Raw genomic sequence first — 13,866 nt, 5'->3', positions numbered from 1 at the left:
ATCAGTTAAATGCATTTTCCTGATATCTGAGAAATGGTTTTAAGCAGCAGATTACTTGTTTTGGCTGTTGCCGAACCTGCCCAGGCGCCTGGAGTCCCTGTTCTGATCCTCGAGACCTCCCCACTGCCGTCGCCAAACCTGCCCGGGACCCCAAGGTCGCTGCTCTGATCCCCGACGCCATCACTGAACCTGCCCGAGATCCCTGCTCCAATCCCTGACACCTCCCCAGTGCCAAACTTGCCCAGGAGTCTGAGGTCCCCGCACCAATCCCAGCCTAGTAGCATCAGCATAATACTGGTATCAGTGGGGTTAAAACCACAATCAAGTATAAGGGAAGGTTTTTCAAGCATGAAATAGTTTAATTCTTACCAAAAAACAACGATCTCTGCTTACAAAAATAAGATAAATGCAGAAACATTCAAAATGATGCTATAGCATGTCAGAGTTCCACTTGAGCACGGCAGGTTAAAAGAAATTCAGCTTTTTTTCAACTTGTGACATCGTCGCCGCCGAAAATTTTTGCGGATAACTGAGAATTTCAGTAAAGTGGTTTTCAGAGCATTGGAAACGTACTGTATTTGTTGTGTTTATGTGTGCACAATGGCTTGGAGAAATACACCAACCCAATTCTACCACTTGATTTGCTGCGTGCTTCCACCCCACAGACTTTATCCCATCCCTTGTTCTTTATTATCACAGGCTTCAACATCACATCTTTTGAATACATTTATGTAAAGCTTGGCCTGCCTAAAAAATGAAGCAAATATCATAATGGACCTCTCTCTCCCACCCCATATCACCCTGGTCTCAACTTCTCGCTGCTACTTTCAGGAAGAAGGTACAGAAGTTTACAGTCCAGCGCATCTGCAACAATTTATTTTTCCCCAATGGCTATCAAGCTCTTGAACCTCTCCTTGCTACCCCTTCATAAATTACTTCAGCACTACAAAAAAACCTGTCTGCACCCTTGAAATGCCACTTTTTTCTTTCTCTTGCACCAATTGTAAATCTTTTATATTCTCTCTGGGTAATTTAGTGTATGCTTTTGGAGTTTTTATGCAAGTACTCTTTTACCTGCAGCAAGTAAAAATTTTGTCGTTGACAAAAAACATTGTCATCATCAGGAGTATGCCTTCATTTTGCCTCTTTTATTTACTTAAAAGTTTAGTATCCTGGAATATTCCATTTATTTCTCTTTTGTTTCATTAATTCATCTCTCAAGTTAAGTGCTACATGTGCTCAGTTTTCAGAGCCTTTAAATTTGTCTCTGACAACTTTTCCTGATTTGATTCTAATTGGAGGTATACTTTAAACATGTATATTCTTTCCTGCAGGAGACTCCCATTATTTTCACTCATTCACTGTGTTTCACTATCACGTTGTTCTTTACAGATTCTCTATCTGAAGCTGCCCTCCCATCATTTTACTTATTTACAGCCCTATTCATTTGATGAGTGTAGACACAACTTTATATTGTCAAAATTTGAATTTCTTTCCTTAGTCTGTTATTGCCTCTCCTTCCAAAAGCAAATCTGGCAAAAGAAAATTGTACAAGTGGTTACATTTTTGTAAAATTAAGTACAGTACAATGGATGGGACCGAGCTTTGTGGGATAAGTTTTATTTCGAATAATTGGTCATTTAAAAAAAAAAGTCTAGTAGAAACATCAAATCATTTGTATCGAGGTTGGGGAAGGGTTTTTAACCATTAAAATAATGTTTAATTCTCATCAAAAAATGCTGGCAGCAACACTGCTGCCGATCACCGAAACCTCCCAACCGTCACTGCCGATCCCCGACATGAACCCACTGCTGCCGCTGATCCCCAGGGAGGCTTCCTGAGCTGGTGGAATACTCACTGGCAAATCAGCAGGCTCCTGTTTCCCTGGACACCGGAGCTCCCAACGCCAGAGACCCAACTCCAAATACTCCCACACTCGCACACTGGGAAGTCCAGTGTGGGGTAGTAGGCCAAGGGGAAGGTTCGGAGTCAACATTCGAGAAGGGAGGGGAGGGGACGCAACTGAGCCTGAGGTCCCGCTCCTGTCCGGGAGGCTGCTCTCCTTGATGACACCTGAACAAGGGATTCTTCTGACTGCTTGTGGCTGAGACAGTGGCATGCAGTTCAAGAGGGAGAGTTTGAGAGAAAAGTCAATAAGGGAAGGTAAAGATGAAATAGAATGAGAGAGGGAGGGAGCTAAACAAGGACAATCGTTCTAATTTCATGTTGAGTAAATTTTTTTCAACCAGGGAGGTCAGTTCAACTCCAAAAATATTTTGGATAAATGAGGATTTCTGATTTATTTTGGATATGTTCATTTATCTGAAATGTAAAAAAGTTTTTGGCTAAATGAGGATTTTGGAGAATCCAATTGTGGATAATCGGAGTTGTACTGTTTTAATCTACATTTGTAAGCAAGCTGTTCTCTTTTATGTTGACTGTGTACAGGTGGATCAACATTTTGTGCCATTGCTTCACTTTACCTGATGGGAAAACTGAACGAAGTATTTTCTGAGAAAGAATTAAATAGAATAAGACGGTGGTGTATAATGAGACAGCAGAACGGTTTTCATGGACGACCCAATAAACCTGTAGATACCTGCTACTCTTTCTGGGTTGGTGCAACTCTTAAGGTACCTAAAACTTGGAATTTTGCTTGCACTAAAATAGTTTCAATGAGATTTCCCAGATTTGTTTCTGTTCTATGACTCTATCCTCAGTTTTTCTGTAAAGCACACAATCTTGAAGAATTTACCTGGATCTCTGAGAAATTGGATAGATTTGCAGCTGATGTTTGCCCCTTGTTCTGCAAAAATGTTGGTTCTTTCAGACGTCTACATGCCACTCCTAGTAAATATAGATCAATACAGCACAGTGCAGGCCCTTTGGCCCTCGATGTTATGCCGACCTATATATTCCTTCCTTTAAAAAATGTGCTAAACCCTCCCTACCTCATCACCCTCCATTTTTCTTTCATCCATGTATCTGTCTAAGAGTCTCTTAAATGCCCCCAATGTTTCAGCTTCCACCACCATCCCCGGCAAGGCAGTCCAGGCACCCACATTCTGCGTATATATTAAAGAAACTGCTTAACCCTGATGTCTCCCCTAAACTTCCCTCCCTTAACTTTATACACATGCCCTCTGGATTTTGCAGATCCTGCCCTAGGAAACAGATGCTGGCTGTCCTTATCTATGCCTCTCATAATCTTATAGACCTCTATCAAGTCTCCTCCTTCTACACTCCAAAGAGAAAAGTCTCAGTCTGCTAACCTTGTCTCATAAGACTTGTTTACCAACCCAGGAAACATCCTGGTAAATCTCATCTGGACCCTCTCCATAGCTTTCACATCTTTCCTATAATGAGGTGACCAGAATTGAACATAATACTCTAAGTGTGGTCGTACCAAAGATTTGTAGTTGTAACTATTCCTGAATCCAATTCCCTTATTAATGAATCCCAGCATTCTGTAGGTCTTCTTAACTATCCTATCAACCTCTGCGGCAACCTAGAGGGATGTATGGGTTTGACCCTGTATTGGGTAAACTTATACCTTTCATTTTGTTCATTTTAGATTGGTCACAGTGTTTGAGCTACCGAAAGAAAATAGGCACACACACCAAGAGCAGTTCAGTTTATACAAATTCAAAAGCTGATTTCAAACTACAATATGCAAGCCCTTCCCAACTATACTTATCAATGCCTGGACTGATCCTAACTGCCGAAGCGAGGCAACGACTGCACACTTGTAGTAGGTTGTCAGGGTGCCGGTAGCAGCTTCTCCACCTCCCCCGACCGGGACGTTGGCTGGACTCTAGATGTTCTTCTTCTTGCTGAGAGATGTTGCCACCTCTTGGAAAGTCTCAAACTTCAGCAGCGGGACCATGGCTTATATTACCCAAAAACTGCTTACCCAAGCACCTATTCCCAGCACAGCAAGAAAGATAAGCGAGCAAGCTAGCATGCTAGGCTTCTATCGAATAACATAATTTTCAGCTTATCACTTTGAATACAATGGTTTATTTTGCATCAAGGCTAGGCCTCTGACGGTTTGTGACCAAAACAAGCAGGAAGATTAAATGTTCTTAGTACACAGATGTCCTTTCTTCAGATAACTGCATCTCTGGCCCCTCGGTGGAATTTAACTCATGTCTGCTGATTCTAAAAAACAAGCAGATTCTCAGCCTTGTAGAAGCAAAGGCTGCAAAAGTAAAAAAAAACATGATTTAAATCTTCCATTACAGACCCCAAGGTCCTTCTGTTCATCCACCCTCTTAAGTAACCAACCAACTCTGTACTTAGCCTTCTGGTTAGTCCTTCCAAAATGCATTACTTCACACTTATCCAGATTGAAATCCATCTTCCACTTTTCTGCCAAACTCTGCATCCTGTCTATATCCTCTTGTAACCTTCAACAACTTCAACTCCATCAACAACACCACCAGCCTTCGTGTCATCCACAAACTTACTGACCCATCCATCTGCCTCTTTCCAGGTCATTTATAAAAATCACAAAGAACAGGGGTCCCTGCAGCTCTCCACTAGTCACTGACCTTGAGGCAGAATACTTTCCTTCCACTGCTACTTTGCTTCCTTTCTACAAGCCACTTATTTATCCTTGCAGCCAATTTTTCATTGATCCCGTGACTCTTGACTTTCTGGATGAGTCTTCTGTGGGAGACCTTGTCAAATGCCTTGCTAAAATCCATATAAACCATATCTACTGCCCTACCTTCATTAATTTTTTTTATTTCCTCAAAAAACTCAATTAGACTCATGAGGCACGACCTTCCCTTCACAAAGCCATGCTGATAATCCTTCAATAAACTACTACTCCAAATGTTCATAGATCCTGTCCTTAAGAATCCTCTCCATTAGTTTACACACCACTGACATAAGGCTCACTGGTCTATAATTCCCTGCATTCTGCCTTTTACCTTTTTCGAACAAGGGGACTACATTTGCCATTCTCCAATTCTGTAGTTAAAGAAGATTCAAAGATCATAGCTACTTACCCCGGCTATCTCTTCTCTCACTTCCCACAGCAGCCTGAGTTATATCACATCCAACCCCGAGGACTTATTAATCTTGGTTTTTAGCACTTTCGCTTCCTTAATCTCTACATTATCCAGCACACAGGCCTGTTCAATTTCGACTTTACTGTGATCAAGGTCCTTTTCTCTTGTGAATACTGACGCAAAGAACCTCCATAACTTCCTTTGTTTCCAGGCACATGTTGCCTTCTTTATTCTTTAGTGGCCCACTTTCATCCCTTTCATCCTTCTGTTCTTCACATACGCATAGAATGCCTTGGGGTTCTCCTTTATTGTAACTGCCAAGGCCTTGTCATGCCCCCTTCGAGCTCTCCTAAGTCCTTTAGCTCCTTCCTGGCTACCATATACTTCTCGTGAGCCATATCGGTTTCCTAATCCTATATTTAACGTATACTTCCTTCTTTCTCTTGATTTGTTACCTGACCTGTTTCATAAGCCACTGTTCCCTTTTCCTACCATCTTTCTCTTGTCCCAGTGGGACAATCCTATTTTGAACCCTACACAAGTGGTCCCTGTACTTCCTCAATACTATTTCTGTGTTTTGACCCTTATACATCTGTTTCCAATTTATTCTCACTAGTTCCTGCCTCATCCTTTCATAATTATCCCTTCCCCATTTAAGCACTTTCCCAATTTGACTCTTTATATCCTTTTCCATAGCTATGTTGAAGCTAAGGGAGTTGTGGTCACTCTCCAAAATGCTCCCCCACCAATTGATCTGCCATCTCACAGGTTTATTCCCCAGTACCAGATCCAGTATGGCTTTTCCTCTAGTTGGCCAGTCCACATACTGTGTCAGGAATCCTTCTTGTACACACCTGACAAATTCAGCCCCATCTATCCCTCTTGGAGTCAGTAGGTGCCAGTCAATATTAGGGATGTTGAAGTCACCCATAACTACAACCTTGTATTTACCGCACCATTCTAAAATCTGCCTGCTTATCTGCTCTTCAGTGTCCCGAGGGCTATTTGGGGGCCTATAGATTACTCCCAGCACAATGATTGCTCCCTTCCTATTTCTGACTTACACCCACACTAACTCAGTGGACATTCCTCAGCAGCGTCCTCACTTTCTATAGCTGTAATACTATCCCTGACCATTAATGCTACTCCCCTCCCTTTTCTACCTCTCATCCTATTATTTTTTAAAACTCTTAAACCCAGGTACCTGCATCAGCCAATCCTGCCCTTCCTCCAGCTAAGTTTCAGTAATGGCCTCAACATCATAGTTCCACGTACTGATCCATGCTCCATGTTCATCCCTTTATTTCTAGAACTCTTAGCGATGAAATAGGCATATTTCAAACTCTTTAACTAGCTGTCTTTGTTTTGTCCTCTGCCTGTCCTTCCTCTCCAACTCAGAGCATATAGCATCATGCTCTTGCCCTTCTGCCCTCACGTTCTGATTTCTAAGCTCCTGCCAAACTAGTTTAAACTCTCCCCAACAACTCAGGTGCAGCCCATCCTTTTAGTACAGATCAGACCTTTTTTAAAACAATTATTCTCATTTTGTTCCGATTCTTTAAAGTATACAATGTGCTAATTTGAGATCAGACAGGCTGTTGGCCATTTTGTTTTGGTTCAAGAATTCAGAAGAGCATGATGGATTATCTGCCTGTTTGCCTGATGAGCGCAGAGACTGATGTGGTTCAATTCCCCACATATAGGAAGGACAAACATAGGCAGATGAGTGCTGCAGGTGACAAGCCCATGGAATAGGGTCTGCCTGGAGCACCATTCAGTCCAAAGTTAGATGAAGTGCAAGTCATGTAATAGATTAGAAATCTGCTGTGGGTGAGAATGAGTATGGTTACAACTTCATTAGTAACTTTTCTATTAAATTTTGCCTTTTATTTTTGGAATGTCAGAATTTAATTACATCTGAATAATCTCAATAGTGGCATGACCAGGAAATTAACCCAGACCATTAATAACAGTATCATGTTTAAAACTATTATTTCATCTTGAATGATCCATTAATTTTGCTTTATTTAGAATTTTTTTGTAAAAAGTAATGGGGAATATTTTGTTCTTCCAAAGAATTTTCCTACTATTTAAAAATAATCAATTGAAAGAACCTAAAACTCTGCATGGTATTGGCTGAATATTTTAGTCTGATTTTAGATTATTAAATGGAGAGTAAAAGCTATCCCTCTCTAGCTTTAGTCCTTGAAGAGTTGCTCAGTGGGTAGCACTGGGGCTTGGGTGGACAGCTATCACCTATTAATAAAAACTCAAAATGCTGGAGGAACTCATCATGTCTTGCAGTGTCCATAGGAGGTAAAGATATATAACCAACATTTCAGGCCTGAGATCTTCAAGGTACGAGTGAAAAGCAGGCATAAAATGGTAGGGAGAAGGGAAGAGTGGGCAGGGGGAGGGGTACAGACCAACAGATAAAATTGGATATGGATATTACACAAGAGAGAGGAAAGGTGAGAATTGACTGGGGGAGGAGTGGTTGTTTTTGGCTCTGTGGAAGCAGAGCTGGAGGAAAGGAGATGGAGAGAAAAGGGAAGAGAAAGAGAGAGTGCTAGAGGAAGGGGGCATTGGGAAAGTTGGTGGTGGGGGGAGGGAGGGGGAGGTGGGTGTTTAAACAGAAACCAAAAACGTCAGTGTTAATGCCATCTAGTTGGAGGGGTGCCCAGATGAAATACGAGGTGTTGTTCCTCCAATTTGTGCATGGTCAGTCTCTGACAGAGCATGAAACCATCAGAGCTCTTTAAAAATGAGAACTGAGCAGGCTTGTTTGTCTGACTGAAATGGCTTGTTGGAATTTGTTCAGGGTTGTCACTCTACCATGATACTAAGCGAATGTTGAATTTTTAGACTTTTGGACTTTTGAGTTGGATATTTATGCTTTCTAACTTTATTTGGGAAAAAAAATCTGTTTACTTTGGTGTTCTTAAGTTGTATTATAAATGGATCTAATAATTCAGTGTTACTTATAATGTAATTGTTTTATGATTTTTTTGGCCTTTTGTAGTGCATGGGAAATAGCAACTAAAAGAATGGTAAATGCAAATTTTAAACTTTGAGTTTAAATTTAAATTTTAAATTTTGCAGCTTTTGCAGATTTTCCAGTATACTAATTTTGAGAAAAACAGAAATTACATTTTATCAACCCAGGATCGCATTGTTGGAGGATTTGCAAAATGGCCTGATAGTCATCCAGGTAAAATAAAAATTTAATAAATGGAATATGAATTGGCGAAAACAAATAGAAGTTTCTGTTGAAGATGCCATCTTTTTATTTAGTCAATCTCTGGGGTAGAGGAAAAATTACAATTAGAAAATAAATCTTTCTAAGACCTATGTGATTAGATCAGTTATTATCAGATTAGACGTTTTCATCCTGTTTTAAAACCTTGTGTTTTTTTTCTTCAAACATTTCCCTAATCCTTCACTGTTATTTGTCTGTTTCAGATGCTTTGCATGCATACTTTGGGGTCTGTGGTCTTTCTTTAATTGGAGAGGCCGGTGTTAGCAAAGTACATCCTGCATTGAATATGAGCTTAAGGGCTTTTCAGTACCTGCAACACCTGCACCAGACCACAGAGATTCAGGGACTGGAGCAGCACTCAGAATCCGTGCCTGACGACACATGACAGACATTGTAGCAAAAAATATATATATAAATCTCAAACTAGTTTGAATATTTTTGCCCAAGGAAAAAGCCATCACCTTAGGAAAAAATCTTGTTTGAATGCTGAGATTACATATTAAAAAAAACCAGATGTACAGAATATTCCTTTTAAACAATTATCACTGGTCAATAAATAGATCAATTGGTATTTGCTCTGAATTCTGATAATGCATTGAGTGTTTTGAGCGAGTGAAAGTTTGTCTATATGCTGTAAAAAAAAAGGTCATTTATACTAATTTTCTAAAGAATTGCGCATTTAATAAATAAGTAATGATACATCTGCCTGTTCCCTGGTTCTTTATATTCACACCAGACTTCAGTGCTCTTGTTCCAAATTTCTGTGCCTAAAATTTCAAGTAATTTTCAAACCATTTGTTGTACTCTTATTAAAAATGCAACATATAGATTTTGTATGGAAGGCTATCCATTTTTCATCAACTAGATTTAAACTACATGATAGTGCATCAATTTGTCACTGATTTTCAGAGCATGATCCCAAGATCTGATTTCATCCGCCAAAGAGGCACCTGTTCTTGCGATCCACTCTTAAATTTTTTAAACTCAAGAATCCTCATGGTCTCATTTGCTTTCTGACTGAGCAGATGACTGTAATGAGGACAACTAGGCTACTGGACCTCTTCTGAAAAATCCTTTAATTTTTTGCACTTAGTATACTAATAAAGAAACTCCTGTTGGAAAAAAAATTCTGGATCTCTCCTCCCTCTGAGGGCAGAATTAATTTTCCAGTGGCGCACGAATGTTTTAACCTGCAGAAAGTTTTCCAAGTCCAGGTGGAAAATTTTTAGCTCTGTGCTAAATCTAACACTAATGTCTCTAAAGACACAAGAGACTGCAGATTATGGAATTTGGAGCAAAAATCAAACTGCTGGTGGAATTCTGAAAAGAAAAGAATCGTTAGCATATCAGATTACGGAATGAGAATGATGGTCATTATGAGAGGAAGGGTGAATGAAGAGCTCAGTAATTGATGTGAACTGAGGAGAGGGGGAGAGGCAAATGGAGGAGGGTAGTTGAGAAATGGGACAAATGAATGATGGGTGGAAACGTGGGGGAAAATGGCAGCAAGAACCAAGTAGGAGGAAGTTGCTGAAGGACACAAAGACTAACACTGCAGGAATCTGACAAGTAAGGAAAGTAATAATGGGAATCATTTAAGGAGAGACGAAGAACAGATGTAACGAGAAGAAAGTTAAGTCCAGATAGGTGAATTGATTGAGCAGTTAGTGAATGGAGCCAGAAAGAGAAATGGGGGGGATGTGGGAAGAATGGGAAAGGGAACAAAAATTAGAGAACAGGAGGCTGATCAGCAGAAGAGAGGGGAACACAGGAGCTGAGCATCAGTATCATGTTAACACCATTGACATTTGTGCTATTTGGTGGTCATTTGAAAGGGCACTCTGTCTCATTCTGGCTCTTGATGATTTAGCTTGTCAAGCATGCATTTCAATAATTTCATGGTTTTTTTTGAGAGTTTTGTAGGTTAAATTGGTATTAAAAGCTAGCCAAATGTAAAGCTTTTTAAGTCAAATGAGTATTCAAGATTCTTTGATGGTCATGTAATAAAACAGAAAAGGTAAGATTACACAAAATTTCCTTTAGTCTACCATAAAAATTTGCTAGCAGCAGAAATGGCCTGCCACCCCTTACAATCAGAGAAGAAGCAAAAGAGTCCCCCCAGAGTCGCTGAGTGTCTGAATTTGCCTTCAGCACTCTCACAGCTACATAGCCTTCAGTCCGAACTATCAGTAACCTGAACTCTAAATCCAAACGTCTGGACACAATCAGAAAACCCTTGGTTCCCTCTCACACCTTAGTTCCAATACTTGGTACCCCCTTCAAACAATCTCCAGCAGTCAGTGGCCTGGTGCAAGTCCCTTGACCACAGTCGTCAGCAGCCGCAGGCTGCATGGGTTCTTTGCCTCAGGTCACCAACAACCCACCGCCCGTGTGATCTTCAGCCTCAGAGCCCTTTGCTGGTCCACTGCTGTAGTCACTGTCCCATGGGTGGTCTCTGCTTCTCCTCCTCAATTGAGGGTGGTCTTCCTGATTTCTGGGAGCCCTGCATCAGTCCTCTGCTTTCTGGAGTCTCTAACCCCTTGAGGCTGCTGGCAAACATAGGCACTGCCATCTTGGACCTCGGTCACAGGATTTTAAAATAAACAGCTGTTGGCTCCTTTAACAGGCCAGTTAAAGCCTGTACAAAGCTGATGTCAATCGGACAGGACGGTTGGACCCTGTGGCGAGTGCTCTGTCTCCATTCTCCACAGATCTTCACTAGTGGCACCGCTGCCATTATAGTAACTCCAGCAGTGCCTCCACTTTTTAACAATCCACATTTGGAGCATGTGTCCACCTACACATTGAATCTTTGTTTCAAATGTTAAATCAGCATAAGATTTATGAATTCTATGGTAGAAATTGTGCTGGCTTTCTATGCATGCCATGTATGGTGATTGAATATCAACCTTGAATCTTAAAAGTTCCCTTTGTGTAGAGTCAATGACTGCAGCAAAGTAGTTCCACCAGTATTCTTTGCATTTTCTGTTGGCAATTTGGTACAGTTTTCTAATGCCAAGTAGAAGCCTCATACTGGAATGAGGCAAGAGAATATTGTATCTATGAACCTTATTGTGTTGGTCTGTTTTGATTTGTTGCTTTGATTTGCCTTGTGGATTCAATCATGAAATGACCATTTGTACCTTGAGAAGTATATGAACAATTACTTGGTGGGGGGGGGGGGGGGGGAAGGGAAATATACTTCACTTCTACTGCATTAAATTTGAAGTGACATTATCTCAAATGCCAGGTACAGTATTAATCAGACATATTTCTACTTCCTCTTCACCTGCTTTCCAGATTTGGGTCACAAATTGAACAAAAATCTCCTTCCACACTGGTCTAACAGCAAAATTACTTTACTCAGTTCAGACTCGTTAGCGGCGCTTCCAAATAGCATCTTTGAGTGTTGCAGCTCATCCTGTGCAGCTAGATCCTATTTAAGGATGGCCAGTTGTTGGAATGTTTAAATGACTGACCTTCCCTTTATAGCACACGATTGGTGATCAGCAGACACATGCAGCTCTTAGTAGGCAGCATTTAGAATTATAAAAAATTGCAATGAGCAGGGAGCCAATCATATCTATGATGGTTGAAAAACGAACTGTTCAATTTAATTTTGCCTTCCAGCACAAGGTTTGTAGCCTGTGGATGTGTTTTCCGAGTACATACGGTAGATGCCAAATTTAAATATGAGGGTATTTTGCTCTACCACCCTTCCAAATTGTCTTAATTTTCCCACTTGTCTCTCTATTGGTCTATTGTTTTAAATCCATGCTCACTGGAGTTTGGCCTCCTGCGTTAATCTGAGTCCTTTGTAATCTAATAAATGTCAATTAATTCATCCCTCAAGTTTTTGTGTTCAACAGATATTAATCTGAGCTCATATCATCTTTCCTCTCCATTCCAAGTTATAGTTCCAATAATATCCTTGTAAAATTCTCTGCCTTTCCTGTAAATAGGTGACCAAAATTACACAGCAGTCAAGCTGTGACCTTGCTTCTCCATACAGTTCCAGCTGTTCTTGGCTAATAAAGGAAAACTTCCTGTATACCTTTTTAACAACCACATTCATTGGGTAACTTAATAAAAGTTTCAAGTTTAATGCTTTGAAACACTTGAAAAGATGCCCTGTGTAAAGTATCTTTTTACCCAAGTTGAACTACACACTAAGGCAATTACTTTATCTTGTAGTAATATGATGGAGCATATAATTTATCTTTTACTGAACTCCTCTATTTGCTTAGGATCAGTGCTATTGTTATGGAAAGTTTTTTTTTTAAAAAAAAGCACAATATGGACACTTTGATCCGTGATGTTTTGCCAGCCTAAAAAATTCTACTCCATGTCAATCAACCCTTCTCTCCCTCATAGCCCCAAACCCTCTATTTGTCTTGCATCTGTGTCTATTCAAGTCTTTCAAATGTTCTATTTTATTAGGCTCCCCTGGCAATGCATTCCAGATATTTCACACTCTCATTTGGTGGTGAGGGGAGGGAGGGTGGGAGACATACCACTAATATCTCCCCTAAATTTTCCTCCATCTTAAAATGATGTATTTTGATGTTGGCCATTGCTGCTCTGGGGAAAAAAATGTGCTGGATGTCCAGCCTATCTATTTATACATGCAAAATTGACATTCATGGATGAAGGAAATCTGAAATTAATATACAATGATGGAGATGCTTGGCAAGTCAAACAACCTATGGTGGGAGCAATAAGATTTAATGTTACTGATATTCTGTTATTTTTTTTTAAATTAGAATGTTTTGACTACAGAGGCAGAGAGAGGTGGCCAGAGAGAGGTACCCTGTCTTCGATAGGGTAGAAGATCAGACATTATCTATCAAAGTATGTGACAGAACAAGAGAGTCAATACGCTAAAAGATGAGTTTTGAAGAAGAATAAATAGAAATAGCTGAATTATATGAAATTGTGGAACTTGCTGAATCTGAGTGGCGATAACGTGCTTAATCAGAAAGTGCTGTTGGTCCACAAGCTTGTATTGAGGCTTTTCTGAATAACATTGGAAGAACATCTCATGGTAAAATTAGGAGTAAGTCAGAAGAAAAAAAGACATGGGTTAGGATCAAAGTCAGCAACTGAAGAGAGGTTGTGCACAATGAGCACCTCTGTTTGATGTAACTGCACTCTGAGCAATTAATGGAGTACACTAAGTTGGTTCATTTGAAGCAATGTGCAAGACCCAGGACAATTTATAAAAAGCAAACGTTGCAACTATAAGATTATAAGACATAGCAGAAATAGAGTCTGCTATGTCTTATGCCCATTGAGTCTGTCTGCCATTTAATCATGAGGTGATCCATTTTTCTTCCCAGCCTTCTCCCCATAACCTTTGATGTCCTGGCTAGTCAAGAACCTGTCAATCATTGCCTTAAATACTCTCAATGACCTTGCCTCCACAACTGTAGCAACAAATTCCACAGATTTACCACCTGGGTGAAGAAATTCCGACACATTTCTGTTCCAAGTAGATATCCTTCAATCCTAAAGTTGAGCTCTCTTGTCCTAGACTCTTCCACCATGGAAATGGCCTTTCTACATCTACTCCATCCATTCAACATTCAG

General features: G+C 40.3%; 1 protein-coding gene across 3 annotated transcripts in view; it reads left to right on the top strand.

The window, feature by feature from the left end:
* The window catches only part of pggt1b (protein geranylgeranyltransferase type I, beta subunit), a 67,928-nt gene extending 54,737 nt beyond the window's left edge, over positions 1-13,191 (top strand). For 2 of the 3 annotated variants that reach the window (XM_069931176.1, XM_069931171.1), the window contains exons 7-9: positions 2,449-2,633; positions 8,121-8,229; positions 8,481-8,976. In XM_069931176.1, coding sequence (XP_069787277.1) covers positions 2,449-2,633; positions 8,121-8,229; positions 8,481-8,662 — 476 coding nt within the window. In that variant the 3' untranslated portion in view covers positions 8,663-8,976. Of the gene's footprint in view, positions 1-2,448; positions 2,634-8,120; positions 8,230-8,480; positions 8,977-13,040 lie in introns of those variants that run through there. The other variant, XM_069931187.1, reaches the window with a different exon arrangement.
* The last annotated feature ends 675 nt before the right edge of the window (positions 13,192-13,866 follow it).

This window comes from Narcine bancroftii, chromosome 1 (genome assembly GCF_036971445.1).
Source record: "Narcine bancroftii isolate sNarBan1 chromosome 1, sNarBan1.hap1, whole genome shotgun sequence".
Classification (NCBI taxonomy): domain Eukaryota; kingdom Metazoa; phylum Chordata; class Chondrichthyes; order Torpediniformes; family Narcinidae; genus Narcine; species Narcine bancroftii.
This window is presented reverse-complemented; position numbering and strand designations above follow the sequence as displayed.